The sequence below is a fragment of the Plectropomus leopardus genome, chromosome 20, assembly GCF_026936395.1.
Source record: "Plectropomus leopardus strain MGB_pleo_1.0 chromosome 20, ASM2693639v1, whole genome shotgun sequence".
NCBI lineage: Eukaryota > Metazoa > Chordata > Actinopteri > Perciformes > Serranidae > Plectropomus > Plectropomus leopardus.
The window spans coordinates 25,234,550-25,255,016 of record NC_142195.1 but is presented as its reverse complement, the minus strand read 5'-3'; the positions used below and the strand labels follow the sequence as shown (position 1 = coordinate 25,255,016).

General features: G+C 39.0%; 1 protein-coding gene across 8 annotated transcripts in view; it reads left to right on the top strand.

The window, feature by feature from the left end:
* Positions 1-20,467, top strand: part of tjp2a (tight junction protein 2a (zona occludens 2)) — a 37,135-nt gene that overhangs the window by 8,794 nt on the left and 7,874 nt on the right. For 4 of the 8 annotated variants that reach the window (XM_088070914.1, XM_088070909.1, XM_088070907.1 and 1 more), the window contains exons 2-13: positions 1,293-1,422; positions 10,054-10,107; positions 14,370-14,494; positions 15,054-15,156; positions 15,466-16,252; positions 16,444-16,547; positions 17,475-17,628; positions 18,740-18,851; positions 19,359-19,489; positions 19,608-19,692; positions 19,864-20,014; positions 20,256-20,364. In XM_088070914.1, coding sequence (XP_087927040.1) covers positions 1,417-1,422; positions 10,054-10,107; positions 14,370-14,494; positions 15,054-15,156; positions 15,466-16,252; positions 16,444-16,547; positions 17,475-17,628; positions 18,740-18,851; positions 19,359-19,489; positions 19,608-19,692; positions 19,864-20,014; positions 20,256-20,364 — 1,921 coding nt within the window. In that variant the 5' untranslated portion in view covers positions 1,293-1,416. Of the gene's footprint in view, positions 1-1,292; positions 1,423-4,843; positions 5,124-8,803; positions 8,974-10,053; positions 10,108-14,369; positions 14,495-15,053; positions 15,157-15,465; positions 16,253-16,443; positions 16,548-17,474; positions 17,629-18,739; positions 18,852-19,358; positions 19,490-19,607; positions 19,693-19,863; positions 20,015-20,255; positions 20,365-20,467 lie in introns of those variants that run through there. The other 4 variants (XM_088070915.1, XM_088070912.1, XM_088070911.1 and 1 more) reach the window with 2 other exon arrangements.

Sequence of the window (20,467 nt, the reverse complement as noted above, 5' to 3'; positions counted from 1 at the left end):
TTTAGTTCATTTACCTTTTTATTTTTATTTTATTTTATGTATTTTATTTTTTTTTTTTTAGCTTTTTTTAGGTAATTTTCTTGTCACTTTTTGTGAATTTCTTGCAAATTGTGGGGTCATTTCTTGAAAAGTTGCTCATGGCCTTCTTCTTAAAAGATAGAGGTCCGCACACCGGAGAGCTCCCCTTAGAGGATTGTATTCCTCAGACATATGATAAGTCTGGGGAACAGCGTTTTGGCTTGAAACGTCACTTATTTGGCAGAATTAAATCCTATAAGGGGAGCTCCCTGGTGTGTGGACCTCTATCATTTCACATTTTGATCCATCTTATATCCAGCACCCACTACAGGATGTGCGTGTCTTATAGATTTTCATGAAAGTTGGCACCCACATTCATGCCCCCCTCAGGACAAATGCTAACTTTGGGGACCCCCTAACTTTTCATCTACCACCATCAGCATGTTAACGTTTATCCAGTACTTGGTTTTATGATCAAATACCTGCAAATTGGCAAGTATGCTACCAACTAAGATGTTAAACACGGCAAACACACCTGTTAAACATCAGCATGTTGGCATTGTCATTATGAGCTTGTTGGCATTGTTGACATTAGGATTTCGCTGAAAGCAGCGCCGTGCCTGAGTACATTCCTACAGAGCATTTAGTGAAACTCTTAGAAAAAAAGAAATATTTAACGTTTCAGTAGGAGTCTACATGTGGATTCATTTGGACTTGAAGATACCAGTTTGTAAATATTTTATCCTTAAGAATAACATAACTCATGTACTCATTACAGTACTGACCTTTTTTAATGCATGAATGTATTAGAATTTTTCATGTATTTTTTTGTCATTTCTTTTCCATGCATTTCTATACAGTATGAAAATCAATTGTCCGACTCATAAAACCTGCTACAAATGTGAAATTTATGGCAGTTTCACACATTAGAATCATCACTTGATAATGAAGTTTCATGGGCAAATAAATTTGAAAAGTCTATATTGCAAGTCATCCTGACTTCTGGTCCCGAGTTTGGCTCAAGCTATCTTGGGAACCAGATGAACCTCAGAGCTCATGTTTTATTTGCTCTGGAAGATGCTTTTAAACAGATATCCACCCAACCGCTTCAGGCAAATCACAACCGTTTATCCAATATAAGGCAGGTTTGATACAGTGAGTAGAGCCCTCGTGCTTTAAGCAAATTTAATTTTTTTTTTTTTTTTAGGTATAACACACTCGCAGTAAAGAGTTGACTGTTAAAATTGTGAATTTCTGTGTGTGTGTGTGTATAGGGAACAGCCTGGCTCGGACCAGACCAGCACTGATCTGCTCAAGTCCAGTCGAAAGTTTCGCTGGTCCAGAGAAGCCCAGTATCTGTATCTTCGCCGCCTCTCTTCACGGAGCTACTCGGCTATTATGATGGTATGTTGTTTCTTTGCATGGTCTTCAGTATTGACGCTTTGTTGTCACTTGAGCTGCAAATAAACATTATTTTCACTGTTGATTACCCCTTTAAAAACTTGCTCGACATCGTTTTGTGCTGCTTTCAGATGTGTTTCGCAAGTATTTATACTTTTGAACAAATTGGTTTTCAGTTTCTTTCATAAACATGGAAAAAAAGGCAATGAGCAGCTTGTTTTGAAATGTTACACAAATTATAAGAAATAAGTAGATTTAGATATATTTTTTAAACAAACTAGGATAAAGAGTCTTGGGAAAAAGAAAAAAGCTACAGATTTTTTATGATTATCATGATCACATTTAAAATTATGTTACAGAACTATTATTATTTTTGAAGCATTTTTTAAAGTCATGTCCTTGTTTTTTTGTTTTTTTTTTAACTTCTTTTTCTGTTTTCTTTGCTAATTTTCATGGAATTTTATTGTACCTTTTTACTTATTTCTGGCTAATTTTCATCAAGTTACCCATTGCCTTTTTGCCATGTTTTTGAAAGAAATCATGCCAATTTGCCCAAGTTTCAATGGGTTAATTGTCAAATGTCTTGCCAAAATCCAAAGATATTAAGTTTATTGTCATGTATGAGTAAAGAAACAAGAAAATATTCATAATTGAAGAATTTTGACTTTTATTTACTTAAAAAATTGAATCCAATTAACCATTTATTAGATTAGTTGGCAATCAATTTAATAACTAACAATTAATCAAATAATAAATCATTGCAGCTCTAATTTGTATGTGATATAAAATCTGGTTTGGTGTCTGATTAAATGCTTTACAGCATGTTTCAGTGTTAAATCCAACAACTCTGCATTCGTACTTCAACATGCTAATCTATGAGTAAAATTGAATTTATGATGCTGTTGCCTTTTTACCTTTGAATTTAGTTACATGGATACACGAGGCAGCTTCATTCATGATATTTATTTGCACACATACAGCTTAATATTTAACTTAACTTAATGTTTTCATCATTTATTGATATACTTCTACTTGCATGTCTGTATGTTCTCTGTAGGTTGCATTTGCAACCCTCACATGATCCATCTATCTTAAGTGACTGTCATGCTTTGTGTTTCTCTGTTGATGAAAATTTCATAAATTTTAATCTTATAAAACTCTTTTATAATCCCATCTCTGGATAAGATAAAAAATGCATGCATGCATGCTTTTTTTTAGTTTATCCAAAAATAGTATGTTCGAGGCAAACAGGGCTGCTTCTCTATTGATGTGTTGTTGATGTGGAGATTTCGTGAGTCAGTGTTTCCCAGACCTCTTTCTTTATTTGAATACAACTGCGCTTTAGTGACCCCTCCTGCATCCAGGATGATGATTAACCGGAGAGACATGTCGCGTCCCAGAAGCTTCATTGTTTTAATGACTTGGTCACACAAATGATTCAGGCCAGTGAAGCTGCTTTGCAATGGAATGGCCTATTTTAAGGCCTATTTCACATATTTCAGAGCATGAAATATGTGGTGATTGGACTTGATTGACCTGAATTTTTCTTAAATATTAATGCCTTTATCTCATTTCTAAGGTTTTTCTGCTCTTAAGTTAAACATTGTAGATAAAGTGTTGTTCTTTTTGCCAGCAGAAAAGCTTCTGACATTTGTTACAGGAGTGGATATTGAGGGAAAACTGTTAAATTGTATGCAGTATTAGGAATTTTGGAGATTTTCAGGGTCAGCTGGTGTCCTTATCTGTGATTTGATGATAAAATACCAGATTTGGGCAGGCTTGAAAGGAGAGACTGGATATTATGACACACACACACACACACACACACACACACACACACACACACACACACACAAAACAACAACAATAGGTTATTGAAGCTGAACATGAAGGTCAAGTTTTTCTAGACCTTTGCTTCAGCCGCTCATGTGTGAGAGCCATTTTTTCACTCTACAACCTCTGCATACATTCTGTACTTTTGGTCTGAGGCTGTTTTCATGGTTTGGGCTCTTCAGTTTCGGTGAAAGTAAATCTTAAGTATACAGTGATAATTCGGGTAAAAGTATGCTTCCAGTTTAGTTGCAGCCGTTTGTTTGTTCGTTTGCCGGCTTGCCCCTGTTTCAACATGACAGTGCCTCTGTGCACAAAGCCAGGTCATAAAAGAAATGCTTTTCTCACTTTTGAACTTCTCAGAACTCAATTCCACATTTTCAGCCCTTAGTATAAAGAGAGACAAAGTAAGGACCCCCTCCAACATACTTTGTATAAAATATAGCTTTGATATTAGGGTGTTTAGATACCTTTTGACCGTGTAGTTTATTTTATACACTGCATTGCATTTCCCTTTGAAACCTAAGCAAATTGTTTTGATTTCTATCAAAAACACAAAAAGGCAATAAGCACCTTTAGAAGAAATGACCCCCAAATTAACAAGAAATTGGTAAAAAGAACAAGAAAATTGTAGCAGAAACAGCAAAAAACAAACAAAATAACAAGGAAATTACCTGAAAAGGGGATTTTAAAATCATTATAACTGTAACAATACTTTAATTATGTTATTATTCAATTAATTAATTGAATTAATATTAATCATAAATATATTTTTCCCTTGCTTTAAAAAAAAATAATTTTCTAAATCTACTATCTTGCAATTTTCTGAACTTACAAAGCTGCCCATTGCCTTTTCCCCAATGTTTTTCATAGAAATGAAACCAAATTGCTCAGAGGCCATAGGTTTAAATGTGAAAGGCATCTAAACACATTCAAAAAAGTGATGTCAATCCAGGTTTTAAAGGGGGAAGCAAAATAAAACTCTTAAAGTAATGTCCGCAGAGGTGGGTTATTAAGAGAAAATGATGAATAAGAAAATATATGTATTGCTCTGTTTAAACTATTAGTGGTATGTGTTGCTTAGGGGTAAAAAGTATAGGTTTAGTCTTTTTGGGTTGCTATTCTAAACATTTTTGACTGTTTTATATAAATTAAACTAGTATTGTTTTTGCCTTTTGGAGGGCAGTTGCTTGAAGTTTAGGGTACATTTTTGTAATACACTCAAAAAAAAAAAATCAAATGAATGTCCCTCATCTGCTCAGATGCATTTTTTTCTAAAATTGCTTGTCTTTCTCTAAATAAAAATCTGCGTTGTGCTGATTTAAATCTGTTTTTGTCTGTCTGGGAGCCTCACAGCAGGCTCCCGAAAATCAATGGGAATTTTGGACGCACCCATGTCAGAGGTATTCCAGGATAATACCGCTTCTTCACACTATCTATTACACGATAACCTGTTCGTAATTACTGATACTTAAATTAACTGTTATTCAAGTTAAGAGAAGTTTTATCTTAAAACATTGTTTTAGTTTGTTGTCATCTATCACAATTTCATTTAAAATTTAAGACCCCCCTCTGCTCTTATGTGGTATAATCTGACCCAAGCTAGGAGACGTCGGCGCTAATTTTTGCCCTGAGTGACTACTTTTAATGTTTTAAGGAAGTTAAATTCGGCATTTAAAGTACATCAGACGAGACTTTTTAGACTTTTAACTCCTTAGTTTCCTCAAAACGTTGGTCTACATCCGATTGGAAACGCCTTAGAAGTTATAGTTTTGTTTTAACCTTAAATTCCAGTCGGGAGTTCAAAGTGCGTGATGCCAGTAAACGGAGGGGGGCTGCTCTCTCTGAGCAGATACGCAACTCAGTATTTCACCGTAAGTACTTCCAAAGATAAACTCAAAGTATTCATAAGGTTATTATACTTATGTTAAAGTCTTTTTTAAGTACGAATTTAGGGATAAGTAGTTATTAAGGAGTTGAATTCATGAATCCCAGTCGCCTGTTGCATCCTGCTGCACCTGCTGTGATGTTAAGCTAGCTGTCAGCTAACGTTAATAGGTTAGTTAGAAACTCGTATAAAGTTAATAAATCGTGTTTTTAACGTTGTTTTGACTATTTAAATGTTATTTATACGTTTACTTTTCCTGTAACTGGTCGCATTGTCCTGTTTACAATGCGCTTAACGGTATTTTTCTGTCCTTTAGTGCTCAAAACAACTTCATGTTTTTGTTTTGAATTTTGCTCCTTTTTAAGAGGCAGTTTTCATCCGCGCTTTGAGCCGTTGTTTATTATAAATAAAAAATATTTACATTCATTTGCTCTTTGTTTTGTTGCTCTTATGGTTCACGGTGTGCCGGGGCTCTGTTTCCAGCAGAGGGCAGACTTGTTTAACTTTTCTGTTATCAGATTCAGCAGCAAGCAAATATTAAAACTTTGAGACTGCCTATTGAAGGATTGTCAGTCTATGGTTTTGACAAATTTGACTTAACTATAAAACAAAAAAAAACATATTTTTATTTAACTTTAGTTAGTTTTCTAGTAGACAGTGTTGTTCCATGTTTTTTCTTTTTATTTAGGTTGTATTTTCATTTCAGATAACTTTTTTTTCATATCCAGTTTTAGTTTATTTTTAGTTAAATATAAAAATTAATTCTGAGGTTGGCAGATTCAAAGATATTCAGGTGTAAAACAGAAATTGAGTCAGATTTTCTTTATTGTGCATACAGTGGTACTTTCAGTGTAAGTTTATAATTTGAACTTAAACCTCATTTTGAATTAAGCTTTTCAGTGTCGTATGCAGGACAGTAAAATACATTTTTAGGTACAATTTCATTAAAAAAAGGTCAGTTTTTCCTTATGGCTCTTCCAGCTGCCTTGGCATTGGTACAAACCTTGAGCTGAAATGATTTTCAACCGTTTGGCGAATCAACAAGTCTGTTGAATTATTTTTGGATAAACAAAACAAAACAAAAAAACCCAACTCATTCTCTGGTCCCAGCATCTTCTTTTTGAGGATTTTCTGCTTTCCTGTGTTAAAATATGATTGTAAACGTAACATTTTTAGGGTTTTGACGAAACAAGTCAATTGTAGACAGCACTTTGGGCATTTTTTTTGTACATGTTATAGACTAAATGATAAACCCACACACATAATCATTAGTGTACATTTTAATACAAATACTTCCTTTATTTGCAGTACTGCATTTGCAGTACTGAGTACTAAGACTTAAACATCCTTTAAGGCAAAAATCGTTTTTTTTTTTCAATTTATTTTATTTTATTTGTCATAAAAATTTGTGAGAATAAAAGGGAGTCAGTTATTGACCTCAAAATCCCCCAGTTTTATCTCCACCCATGAGAACCAACAACACCAAGGGGAGAGCGATGTTTAATTAGCATTACGTTTGAATCTGAAAGTCATCCAACATGACTTTATTTCAGCTCATTTTTTTTGAGTGTGGACTAAAACCCACCCATGCGTTCCTTGTTTTAGTATTTGGAAAGAGTCAATTCATTCTCTAAATAACTTGTTTTCAAAGTCACGGTCTGTGAGGATGACCCAGTATTTCAGTCTCCCTTTGTGGAAATGTGTTTGTGTCTTGTTATGTAACGGCAAACACTCAGGAGGCTACGACTTATCCAGCAGGCCTGCCTGCGAGCAGCCGTCACAATCATATCACACGGTACTAGAAGAGTCTGATTAAAACTGGTTTAGCTGAACCCAAAGCAAATATATTCGCTGCTTCTAAGGCATTTATCTGACTTTCATGAGTTAATATGTATCCTCAGTCTACACATAGTGGTGCTTTTTTGGCCTTTCTGGTGCAAATGGAGGTCAAGTGAACAAAAACAGAGGCAGATCTTCTAGATGCTTCTTTTCTTTATTAAACAACATATTTTCCCTTTTCCCTTTTTGAGCATAAAAACAGGGTGGCACAGTGGCATCGTGGTTAGCACTGTTGCCTCACAACAAGAGGGTCCCTGGTTCAAAACCCAGTTGGAACAGGGTTCAGTCTGTCCAACTGGATTTCTTCTATGCAGAGTTTGCATGTTCCCCCCATGTCTGCATGGGTTTTCTCCAGGGTCTCCAGCTTCCTCCCACAGTCCAAAGATTGGTTGGTGTGACTGTGAGCATGTATGGTTGTTTGTCTATATGTGTCAGCCCTGGCAACCTGTCCAGGGTGTACCCCACCTGACAGCTGGGATTGGCTCCAACCCTCCCAGCATAAAAACAAAGACATCTCTCCTGCGATGCAAACAAAGCTATTTATCTTTAAATTTCATCCAATCTTACCTGCACTCTTGAAATCTCCTTTTGAAGTAATTGTAGTTTTAAAAGTATTGACCCTTTAACAATTTTCAAACATACTGTATGTACAGCCCTATTTCAAGGAAAAGTAACTTGGTTCAAAAACAGTCTGGTATTTTTTTTACTGCGTTTAGTCATCTAAGTTTAAAGGGTAACTTGGCTGTTTACCAGCCAGGACCCTATTTTCCCATGTTTTTGTGTCTGAGCAGCTAATAGGAACAACAGTTTTCAAAGTTGGCACAGTGTTGAGTGAGACTGCTGCAGACGGCTGTGGTGAAACAGGCTGCAATGTAACCATTTTCGTCATGTTTGCTCAGTCAATTTACGCCCACTAAAAGCGCTTGTTTTTGCCACTGGCAGGTGCAGATTATTATTCTGAATTTCTGAAAACATAATGGCAAGGATAGAGATAGACCTTTTTGTTGAAGAGTAAGATTATTTTTGTTAAACCTGAAACAGCCCCCAAATCGCCATTGCCAAAACCACCAATTTCACTTCAGTCACAAAAACATAGAAAAACGGGGTCCAGGCTGAAAAATACCAAACTTTCCCTGTAAGATGAATGTATAGATGGAAGGTTCAAATGGCAAAACCAAAAAAAGATCCTGTCTCTCCTGTCTCTGTAATTTGCTCTGTAGTATGTTGATGGTGTTTGTTCTGTTTTCATTCACACGCTCCCATCGGCTCGCTGCTGCTGCTGCTGCTGCTGCTGGTCATCTGGTTCTCTCTTGTAGGCCAGAAGATCAAAAAAGTGGGTTATGATGGGTGAGCTGCCAGCCCCAGTCGTGCCCCCGTTTCACTAAGCCTGGGCCTTAGATGTCAGCGCCACACAGATTTCACTTTCCACTTTAGTAACCAAAAGTAAAATAACCCAAACATCTTAAATTCCCAACCATTGTACTGTCAGTAACTATGCCCACATTGAGCGCTCTTTTGTTTTTGCTGTTGTGTTTGTCGTCTCCAAACTTTAAGGAGTGTGAGATGTATATCTTGGAGTCTGAGCAGACATCAAACCCAAAAAGTACGGTGTGATTTCCTATTTTGTTTGTGGATGAACACTCGGGCGTTTAAATCACCGTGTGCCTGTGCAGGAGTTGGTGTGTCTGTATGTTTACACTGTCTGCAGACGGTGGGATTTGTGCTGAATGTAGGCCAGCAGAATCCCTCTTACGTCAAAGGCAGGCAGGCGGGCAGATGCAGGAAGAGAGCTGCTGGTGGTTGTGCAGCTGTGACCATGGAGGAGGCTGTGGCGCACATCAGTCTGCCAGAGCACCGCTGGCGGTGAACAAGGAGAGACGCACATAGGGAGAGACGCACAAAGGAAGAGACAGAGAGCACAGATGATGAAAACCGTCCTCAGCCTGCACAGGAAATGGGCCCATGCGGTCAAGACCATACGTATCCTTCAGGGACTCGTGAGTGTGATTCTGCTACGGATTTGGTCAGATCTGTGGCCAGGGCAACTGGGTCGGCCGGGCAGCGGGACCTGACGGGTTCTGTAATGGATTGTTTTTAATCAGCTCGAGTGTTTGGATTCGTTGGAGTTGAGTTTGGTTCTGAGATGAGCGATCCAGAATTGCGGAAAAAGTGCATCAACTGTTGCAAAATGGTTATTCAGGATCCAAAATATTTGTGGTGTTTTCAGAGTTTAAAGGCTGGTGGAAATATTCAAACTCAAGCTCTGTGACTGTTACATTTTTGTAGAAAAACTGGGTTATGATGTGTGTTTTCAGATTTTGGGAATCAACTTGGTCTTAAATGGTGGAATATTTTTGAGAAAAGTTTGGTTGTACCTCAGGACGGCTGATGGATGGACTGATTGGATAATTGATCCGTCACTTAATAGGAAACCAATGATAATTAGTTTTTGTAAAGTTTAACAAATGTTAAACATGATTGGCTTTAGTTTCACAAATGCAAATATGTGATTCATCTCTGTTTTTTACTATATTTACACAATTGCCTTCTGTTTTAGTTAGTTTTTTTTTGACTCTGTCAGACAACAAAACCAATTTCAAGACAAACGTTTTGGCTTTTTCTTTTCTTGTTAGTCATGACAACGAATCAAAAAATTACTCTTTTAACTGATAGGTAAAGTAATATTTTTTCGCAGCCCGTAAACCTTGCTGAGTTTCTTGTTTGTTGATCGACTTGAAGTTCAGCAGGTGTCTGCTGATTTAGGCAACGTGTTGGTCCTTTCATGGAACAGTCTGTCTTACATGGTGATTTATTTTTTAGTGCTTTTAGTGTTATAAAAAGCCCTACTGTTGTCAAGGGTTCTCATCAATATTTATTCAACATGAGCCAGAAGTTTCTTAGTCAAACTTGTTGTACACAGTCCAGCAGAGGCCTGTCATTGTTCTCCAGGGAGCTCCTGGTTGTGTAATGGCAGCGTTAGGCTAATGAAGTGGCTTTGTCGTTACATCACGTAATACATTATTAATCTGTTCAGTGAAATGAAACTCCCTGTGGTAATCTTCCCTTTCTCTCCACAGAACCCGGTCATGGAGGAGACCGTGTGGGAGCAGTACACCGTGACCCTACAGAGGGTGAGTCCATCTGCCCCACTACACACCAGAGCTCATCTCATTTACAGTATTTACATTTTAGCCATAAACACAGGCTGTTATCCCCAGTTCTTCACATGGAGTGCATTTACATTATTAGTTTGACACGTTGCACTCAGCTAATAGTGATGAGAGCAAAAACCTTTTTTTTAATTCTCACTTTCTTAGTTATAAAAAAAATTGCTTTCCTCCGAGCTGAGCTCCTTAACTTTCTGTATGGTGAAAAACTGACACAACAAGATCAACAATGTACATTTTTACATATGTGGTAAAACAGTGGTGAACATAGAGGAGCATTGTGATAAGGAGCGTCGCCACAGTGATATCACCCATTGGCTTGTGGATTCCCAATTTTAAGCCTCGAGTTTGGCATTCTTACCATTGCCATCTTGAATTTTTGGACCCAGAAGTGACCATATTTGAAGGAGAGGGTGGAATTAATCCTAACACTAGCTGCTAACTTGGTTAGCACAGTGCATTTAGAAGCTCTGGTTAACTGTGATAATGCAGATTTTTTGCCTGTGAAAGCAGGCTTAAAACCATTGAAATAAAAAGTCCTTACTGGAAAAACTGAACATCCCACTTCTTATTAGGGGGTCTTTCAGTGCAACCAATTGCTGATGAAAACTTGTTAGAGATGACTGGAGTTACATAGTTACATAGATTTTGAAAAAATCGCCAACTTTTATGTGGATGTTCAGACACTGTTGATGGTAAATGTAGTCTTAAGAAGAGAAAAATTATAAATTAGATAAAAATGAGAATACATTTCTCACTGCATGCTATATTAACTGAGAAAGAGGACTTCTTTTGCTCATGCAACTGTGCTCACGGTGCCTACATGTACCAGAATGCATTGTGTACAGGAGCTCCTGATCCCAGTCAGTGTTTGCTCTTGGTAATGGCTAATACAGCAAAGCTCCGACCTCTCTCTGCATTTTGTCAGGCGTGTAACAGGTACCATGAGGCTCTTTAACAGTAATTTGCATAGTGGTCAAACATCGAAATTACAACTCCAGAGTCCGTCACACGATTACATTGGCCCCAAAAAGACTTTTTCCCATTGACATACATTGGGAACGAGATGTTTGCAAATCATTGGATAAATGTTTTTGACTGCCATTACCTCTGCGACATGACTTGTTTTCACAGTCAGGATTTCGTTCATTCAGTCCATTAACATTTGGAAATTCTAGAGGAGCCCTAAAATTAAATCATTTTATTAACATTCATGTTAGTGGAGCCCTAAACTGGAAGTAGCCAGTCTCTAGTGTGCATGCTCTTTAGGCCAAATGATGCGTAGGCAGCTCTGATCATCTGGGTATTTTATACAGTGGAAATAGAGCTTTTTTGGCTTCATATGCGCATGATGGCCCGCCTCCAACGCTGTATCCGGGTGTCTTATATACATCCATAGCTTATACTCTGGCTTGGATAAATATGGTTTAATAACCAAGACAGTCAGAACACTGTAAATGTATCCTCCTTCATAACATCCTCTGTACTCATATTTTGGGATGTCATATTTGGTTATTGCAAAAGTAGCTAATTTGTGTTTAAAGTGAATAGAACAAGGAAGTATGTTTTTTACCAGCGTCTGGAGCACAGAGACTGGAGGCGGAGACTTGAAATCAAGCTGAAATAGCCTGTAGCTCTTACCTACCTCCAACTATGCCACTGTCACGTTAAATGCTGGAAGAACACCAGATTTTGCAGGTGTGAACTCAGCTCACTGTGTCAATTCAGCACGCACCAATGAATTAATTGATTCAATCAATTACATTTACCATCAACACTGATTGGATGTCCGCATAAAAGGTGGCAAATTCTACTTTACAAGAGACGAATACAAAAGAAATGCATTTGAGAAATGCAAACATGTTTTTTGCCAAGTTGTCAAATGTTAAATGTTATCTGAACTTCAACAGCTGTAGAGCTTTGTCTAAATAAAACAAAGTCTAAATTGGAAAATCATGATTTCGGTCCGAACTGTGTGGTGAGTTACATTTGTGCCACATTTCGCCACCAGCCAAGTGATCCAGGTTCTCCACTGTTGTTAATGTTAAACAGGTGACTTTGTGAGCAGAGCGAACCAGTTAAGCTTAGGTAATCGTCACGATGAGCTCATTGTCTCCTGCTGCGGTTCACTGGAGCCAGAAAAGCAGATTTAGTGCAAAAAGGTCCTCTGCTGCGGGCATGTGACCCCCGACTCTCAACCCCACCGCAGCCAGCTGTCACACTCTGCTCTGCACTTTTTATTCTCTTCTACTACTTAACAGAAGAGTCTTTTTAAATATGTTGCCTCTGCTGCTGCTGCTGCTGCTGCTGCCTGAGTCTGAGTGTTACCGAGAGATGAAATGAGGTGCTGAACAAAGCAATGAGCACATAGCTCTACAATAAAACAAGCTTTTACCCAGTTAAAAAAATAAGTCATGCTTTTTGAGGGAGAGGCTGCGGCAAGTACTTTTATATGTTGAACGAATGCTGACTTTCAAAGTAGTACTTGAATACTCATTCCTAGGAGTGACTGGGCAAAACACTTATTAGGTAGCTACATGCTGGCATTTACTATTTACAATATGTTTCACATTAAGTCCCATCATGGCCACATTTCAGCAGCAGTTAAAACACCATTTGGTCATTATTTTTTTAAGGGATGCACGGTATTAGATGTTTTTGCTGAGATCGATGTGCTGATATATGATAACTTATTTGGCTGATATCTGACAGCGATATCAATATATTAACTTTTTTCTGCCACCTTATTTTTAACAATCCTCAAGTCTCTTGTAGTGAAATTAACATCATATTATGCAGAGTCTTATCATGATGGCTCACCAGCAGATGTAGACATAAATTACAATGCTTTTCAGCCTATGTAGTATTTATTCATTTTGAAAATGAATAAATCAGCATGTTGGCTAATTATGATATTCCATTTTAAAACCAATATCAGCCAAAGACGTACTGATATTATTCTGCATCCCTAATTTTTCTGGACATTTTGTTTTTTGGTATAATAACCTTATAGATTAAATTGCGCTCAACTTAATTGTTTTCTTAGAGTGGTTGTCACTTAAAGATTTGTTGACTTGTCTAATTTTAAATTTCTGTTTAAATGTCAGGGAAATTAGTCGTTAGGAACATACCTGGTACATTTTAGTATGAACAGCCTGTTTCACATTAAGCTCCATTATCTCCACTGGTGGAAACCATGATGTAACACAGTGACAAGCTTCCTTGGCTTTGCTTTTATTTAAAAACCCTTTTAGTCCATTGCAGTGATTTTCCTACTTTAACTTTAGTTGAAAAAGTACATGCTTGTTTGTTTATTGGGTAGAAAATACCCTCTGGCCTCTTCAGCTCTTAAAACCTTTTCAAAAATCAGATTATGTCAACATGCTTTGTTGTCAAGCTAAAAACAAAGCTCACATAATAGAAAGTTATTTTGTAGACATCTGGCAGCAACAGTCTATTTTAAAAAAAAATTCCCTGAATATTTGAGTCCTCTCTTAATATGTTGATTATATCACAGCAAAGGAGGCTATTCATGTCTTCTTCTCCTCTTTTCCTTTATTTTCGCCTCTCTGTTGACTTCTCTGCTCGCACTTTCTCCCTCCCTCTGCCTCCGCAGCCATCTGCTAGAGACAGAGGGAAGTGGCGAATTGTATGAGGTTTTTTTTTTAAGTACAGATGGAGGGGAGGGGATAAAGAGACAGGGTCACCAAATCTCTGACCTAATCTCATCTGGGCAAACTGGAGCAGTGGCAGGTAGAAGCATTTAAATCCAAAACACGTTTCCAAAGAAACCTTTAAAAAACATGTTAGTAGATTTTAAAAAAATCACACCATGGAAACAGTGTGCCGTGGATGTGCACTGGCACACGTGCTCATACTCACTTGACACTTGATAGAATAATGAATCCGAGGATTAGCTTCGTTGTTAATCGCACACGATATGCCAGGCTACAGATGATGGACATGTAGGCGCTGAACTGCTCCGCAGTCATACATGACTCCCGTATGCACAACTGTAATCACAATCAGAGTCAAAATCCCTTTAATCGCCGTGTACAATACGCATTCAGCCATGATAATACACTGTGAGCTGACACACACCACAGGGATTACAGGACTTCTCTCTCTCTCTCTCTCTCTCAAACACACACACACACACACACACACACACACACACACAGTGACAGAATATCTCAACGTATTACATGTTTCTTTTCTGTCTTCAGGATACGAAGATGGGCTTTGGCATTGCAGTGTCTGGGGGACGAGACAACCCGAACGAGGAAAGTGGAGAGACGTCCATCGTAGTATCTGACGTCCTGCAGGGAGGACCTGCTGATGGCTTGTTGTTGTGCGTATTGTTGTTTTTTATAATATAGATTTAAGTTTAGTGTCAACAGAAAGAGCTTGAAAAGATCTTGAATTTAAAATAACACTGTCCTATATTTTGACCAAAGTTTTGTCATCAAGCCGATATAATTTAACTGCTTGTAATTCAGAAGTAGTTCATCTGTTTCTTTATTTTTACTTCGCTCGTAGGCCTATGTCAGTACGGCTGCATTGAGCATGACTAAATGAGCTGACTTTTCATTGTGATTTGTTTTCCTCTCTCTAGTGGTACGCCAATATAACAGCTTCACTGAAAACTTAAAGTGAAACTCAAGTTACAGCTAGCTTTGCTTCCTCACACTTTTTTCAGATGGTTCTGACATTCAAATATTTTTTACTGAGAATTTTGCACAATTATAGCAAAAAAAGTGTGATAAATAACCTTTCACTGAAAAGACTGGAAATAATCACATAAGTTATGTGTCATGAAAAGTTACATTTCAGATATTTGTATAAACCCTGTAACTTACACTTTTTAAGTTCAGCATGTTAAGCTCATATGAATGTGTGTTTGTGTTTAGTGAAAATGACCGAGTGATACAGGTGAACGCCATCCCCATGGAGGGGGCCCTCCACTCCTTCGCTGTCAACACCCTCAGGAAGTGCGGCAAAGTTGCAAAAATTGTAAGTACAGCTTTGGGTTTGTTATTTAAAACTTTTTCTTGTTTGTTAAATAATAACAAGCGTTCATTTAAGTTGCACACCGTGTCATGTGTTGTGGTTTTGCAGCTGGCTTGATATTTAATCACATTTACTGATCCCTCACCTCTCTCTCTTTCCTCTCCCTTTCTCTTCTGTTAGCTCCCAAAAAAGGCTCAAACTAATTCAGAATTATAATTTATTTAAAAAATTAGGATTATTTATTTGTTTGTTAATGTGACCTCTGACCTTTTTGTGCTTACTGGGAAATTGTTTGTCTCTGTTTATTAACAGACAGTCAAGAGGCCCAGGAAGGTTCCTGTCAACCCCCTAAACCGTCCCCCATCACCTGATGACAGAGTCTTCAACAATGACTACAACGAAGATTACAACTATGACCAGGACCGCCGCAGTGTGTACAGCGCCCGAAGTGGAGGCGGGCGAGACCCAAGTCTAGAGAGGGAGCGCGGTGGGGGCGGCTACATGGATTCTGGCTACCATACACGTGAGCGTGACTACGACAGGGACTATGATCGTCGGGAGCGTGGCAGGAGCATAGACAGAGACCTGAGCCCGGACCGGCAGTACAGGAGAGACGGCAGCAGAGGTCGCACTTTGGACAGAGAACGCAGCCCGGAGCGCCACCACAGGAGTGACTACGCGCTCGACCGCGACTACAGTCCGGACAGAAGGTACCGCAGCGAGCGTGCGTTAGACAGAGACCACAGTCCAGATCGGCGCTACCGCAGCGAGCGAGCCCTCGACCGGGATTACAGCCCAGACAGACGCTACCGCAGCGAGCGAACGTTGGACCGCACAAACAGCCCAGACCTGCGCTACAGGCGTGACAGCCCAGCACGAGGTCATGGACGGGACCACAGCTTCGAACGAGGACGTGAACGCATCCCCAGTGACCCAAGAAAATACGAGGAGCCATTGAAGAGGAGTGGGAGCAGAGACCGTCTGGAGCGCTCGCCGTCACCTGCAGCCATGCCCATCCCCCTGCCCCGCCCCAACCGGGACCTGGAGCCACTGGAGAAACCCCTGAATGTGCTTCTGCTGAAGAACCGGCCCAACGAAGGTGAGAAACTAACAAACATTCTTACTAGTTTCTATTGTTAAGCTTTTAGGATCCATTCTGACAAACAAAATAAGTACCTGGTACATTTTCTTAAGCATAAAGCAAGGCTGGGTGTCTTTTTTTGTAGGCATTACAGCCTTTTTTCGTGTTGATAGCCTAAAAAAATTTTCATTTTTTGTCATCTTTATCAGAGTACGGCCTTCGTCTGGGCAGTCAGCTTTTCATCAAAGAGATGACCAGCACAGGACTCGCCAGCAGAGACGGGAACCTGCAGGAAGGAGACATTATATTAAAGGTACGTTCAGGGTTTATCCTTTAAGTGCAGAACGTGAATAAGCTTCATGTCAGAATATAAATGGAAATAATGATTATTTTTATCATTGATTATTGTCTGACTCTTCCTTTATTAACTCATTTGTGGTTGCAACTGACTTGGGACAGCCTTTTTTTGTAATGGTGCAAAATGCCCCATTAAAAACAAACTTAAAATATAGGGATTTTCACAAAGATTTACCGTTGTTAAAGTGTGATTTTGCATGTGATGTAGAAATTTCAAAGTTGTACTTTAAGATACTCGCCCAAAGCTGTCTGCATCAAATTTCATTAATTTCATTTTCATTAATCAATGCTTAAAGTAATCCTTACATTTCCAGTTGTAAAAATAAAACATGTTTTGCATTTCATCAACTAAAGTGCGCATCGCACATGCACGGGCTGGTGCCTTAAATTTTACCAAACCTTAAATGTGTAGCTAATCTTGAATCTGCCTAACACAGCTAGCTATGGATTACATATCCAAACGTTTTGGAGGAAAATAGAGAATTAAATTTTTGTTATGTTTACAGATTAGTTTGCTTCACACTTTTTTTTGGTCGAAATTGTCTTGTTTGATTGTAAAGGTTGCTGCTTTAGACCAATAAAAACAAACGCTGTGGCATTTTCCTTTTAATATTAAACACTATCAGCACAAATGAGTTCATATTTAGATTCTAACTTCTGTTTTTTTGAGTTTGGTCATTTAGGATGCTGTGTTTGAAAAAAAAATAATCAAAAGACAAAGATTTCTTGTTTGCTTTTTTATATATATATCTATTTATAAGTGTCAAACCTCTTATCACTCTCTAACTCTCCATAACAGTACTTTTTGTATACATAACTGCATCTTTCTAGTAACTGCAGTGATAAGCATCTGATTGTGTCCTGATCCCTTTTGCTCTGTCAGATTAACGGTACGGTGACAGAAAACCTGTCGCTCAGCGACGCAGGGAAGCTGATCGAGAAGTCCCGCGGGAAGCTGCAGCTGGTGGTGCAGAGAGACAAACGGCAGGTGCTGATCCGAGTCCCCCCGATGGTCGACAGCGACTCGGAGCTTGATGGTGAGAGACTCTCGAAACTGAAAAGCAGCAGGTCCTACCCAGAGTAAAGGCAAACCTGGCGAGTGTCCGCCATCATCATAAATAAATCGCATGAACTTCTTATGAATCAACTGTAGAGACGTTGTTGCTGTTGTTGTATTTGTCCATTAAACATGTCTCATCATAAAATAAAAGTTTTACTAACACATCAGTTTATATTTAATGTGTACAAATAGCACCATGAGCTAACCAGTGATTCACCCAACTATCATCATTATTTCCTCACTATCGTGATTACTCACCCTTTTATACCTGGTTTTAATGTCACATGACCGGGTGGTGTGCTGTGATTGGCTGAAACCAATCTAGATAAGTGGTGTGAGTGGATTGTTCACTGACCAAATGTTTGCAGGGAGGAGGGGGAGGGATAGCCGGAAGAATTGTGACCCACTTTGTCTGGTTTTAGGACTGTGTGTGTAAATATGTGTGTAAGAGAGAGTGTGTGTTTCTGCATGTGTGAAAGTGCTCACTCGCCTCCGGCAGGGTGATCTAATCCGCCATCATAATCCTGCTACTGGATATGACAGAATTTCATTATGTTAAAGTTGGCACAGCAGCAGCCATCCAGCATCCCTCCATGTAGAGACCGCTGAGAACAATAGGTATTGATTGTGTGCGTGTGTGAGGAGTTTCAGCTCTGCCAGGTTCAAATCACCTGAAGTGCATCTCTTTAATTCTGCTTCGTAATGGATTGCTTCATCTATCACGCCATGCTAAAATACACGGGACTGCAATATGGTCTTTTCTCTAAACGTCAAGATCCTTGGAGCTGGTAATGCATACAATGATTGGGCTTACTCCACTTCTTCATGTTGTTACCTTCATTTGTGCAACACCTTTGTGTGTGTTTGTGCCTTCTCCTGCTTCCATTATCCGTGGGCCATATGAATCATGCAAAATTTGTGTTATGTAATTTCTAAAACACAAGTGCATCTAGGAGAAATTAAACTTTTCCTCTTGCAGACCTTGTTCATTGAACATGAAGACCAAATGAAACCCAAAGACCTCGCAGACACATAAGTTGGTTCAGAAAGGTTGTGATAGTTTTAAACTTGTTTGTTGTGTGTTGCAGATATCTCCGAGATCGAGTCGTACCGCTCCTACTCTCCACAGGATGACAGACGCGGGCATCACTCTGACCTCTCCTCCCACTCCTCCAATGAGCGGCTAAGAGAGAAGCCCAGGTAAGGTGTCATTAAGGGAATATTTAAGATTTTTTGAAGTGGGATGGTATGACTTGATTGACAGACAACGATTTCCAGTGGGGAACTAAAGCAGTTTTATCACTCACTCTTTATTCATTCTGAAAAAAAACCCCAGTAATTTAACATCACTGAAGATGGGAGAGTCTGATCCACTGCTGCATCAGTCAGTTAATTTATGATATGATATTGTGTGTCCTATCCTGTGTTCAGCGAGCTAAAATTTCCCCACAGGGAGTTTTAATGTACGTGTTTTGTTAAACACAGCAGAAAAAGAATCAGATCAGGATAATGCAGGATTAACAGATCCATCACATTACATCAAATCACGAAGAATTGCAGAGGCGATAATTATGATTTTTTTCTAGCCCTGGGTTTAAGTATGACGAGGAATTTCTTTGCATTGACTAAATGCAATAATATTTGAATGTACCCAACAGAGTGACATATCAGAGATTGGACACATTATCTTATTTGTGGTATTACCAGAGAGGATCCACCCAACAGGCTGGCCAAAATGGGCGCCATGCCGACGCCATTCAGAATTCCTGACAGGGCTGTAGAGGACACGCCCCCTTTGCCGGCAGAGAGGGAGGAGATGCGGCCAGAAACGCCACCAGGTACAAACATCTGAATATTTTGCACAAAGCTTTGGTTCTAAATCAGTTTAGTAGATGTAAAGGTGAATGCTGCAATTAAAAAAAAAAAAAAGAAAAGTTGATTTTTGTGTTTCTGCAGCACCAGCAGCCACAGTAGCCCCGAGGGTTCACGTTCCTCCTAAGGTGCCTATAAAGCCAAGTATAGAGGACCAAGACATATATGGGTCAGTATACCAATACACACATTAATATTCAGGATGACAGTGTACAGATAATTGATGACTTATCTGTTTTATCAGTGCTCAGACCCATAGGAAATGTAATTGCACATTGAATTACTAATTTTCTCCTTTCTGTATGTATGCATATAATGAGATGTCGCTCTTATTGTCCAGGGCAAACACAGTGATGGTGCGTTTCCAGAAAGGTGACAGCGTGGGTTTGAGGCTGGCAGGGGGAAATGATGTTGGCATCTTCATCGCTGGCGTTCAGGAGGACAGCGCAGCTGAGCAGGAGGGTCTCCGCACAGGAGATCAGATAATGAAGGTGACATTGATTAGGATACCCATTAGACTCTAACCAGGTTCTGTGTACTCTACTGTAAACACAGTATAAAGACAATAGACAAAGGCAACATTTAAGTGATTAAAAAATAATAATTACGGCAGTGCACTGCTACGGTTCACAGCACGCAGCCGCTGCAGAATGAATATAGGAGAAACACTGAAATGGTTATTTGGTGTTCACATTCTCTCATGGTTTTTCTTGTCTGTGTTGTCTGTTTCAGGTGAACAACATGGACTTCAGAGGCATGGTGCGTGAGGATGCTGTCCTCTACCTCCTGGAGATTCCCAAAGGAGAAGATGTAACCATTCTTGCACAAAGCAAACCTGAAGGTATTGTCCTATACCATGTAGACATTGGCTGCTAATGTAACTAATACAAAATATAACTCCATTAACAACAAAATGGTTAAAAATAAAAATAAAAACAGTAGGA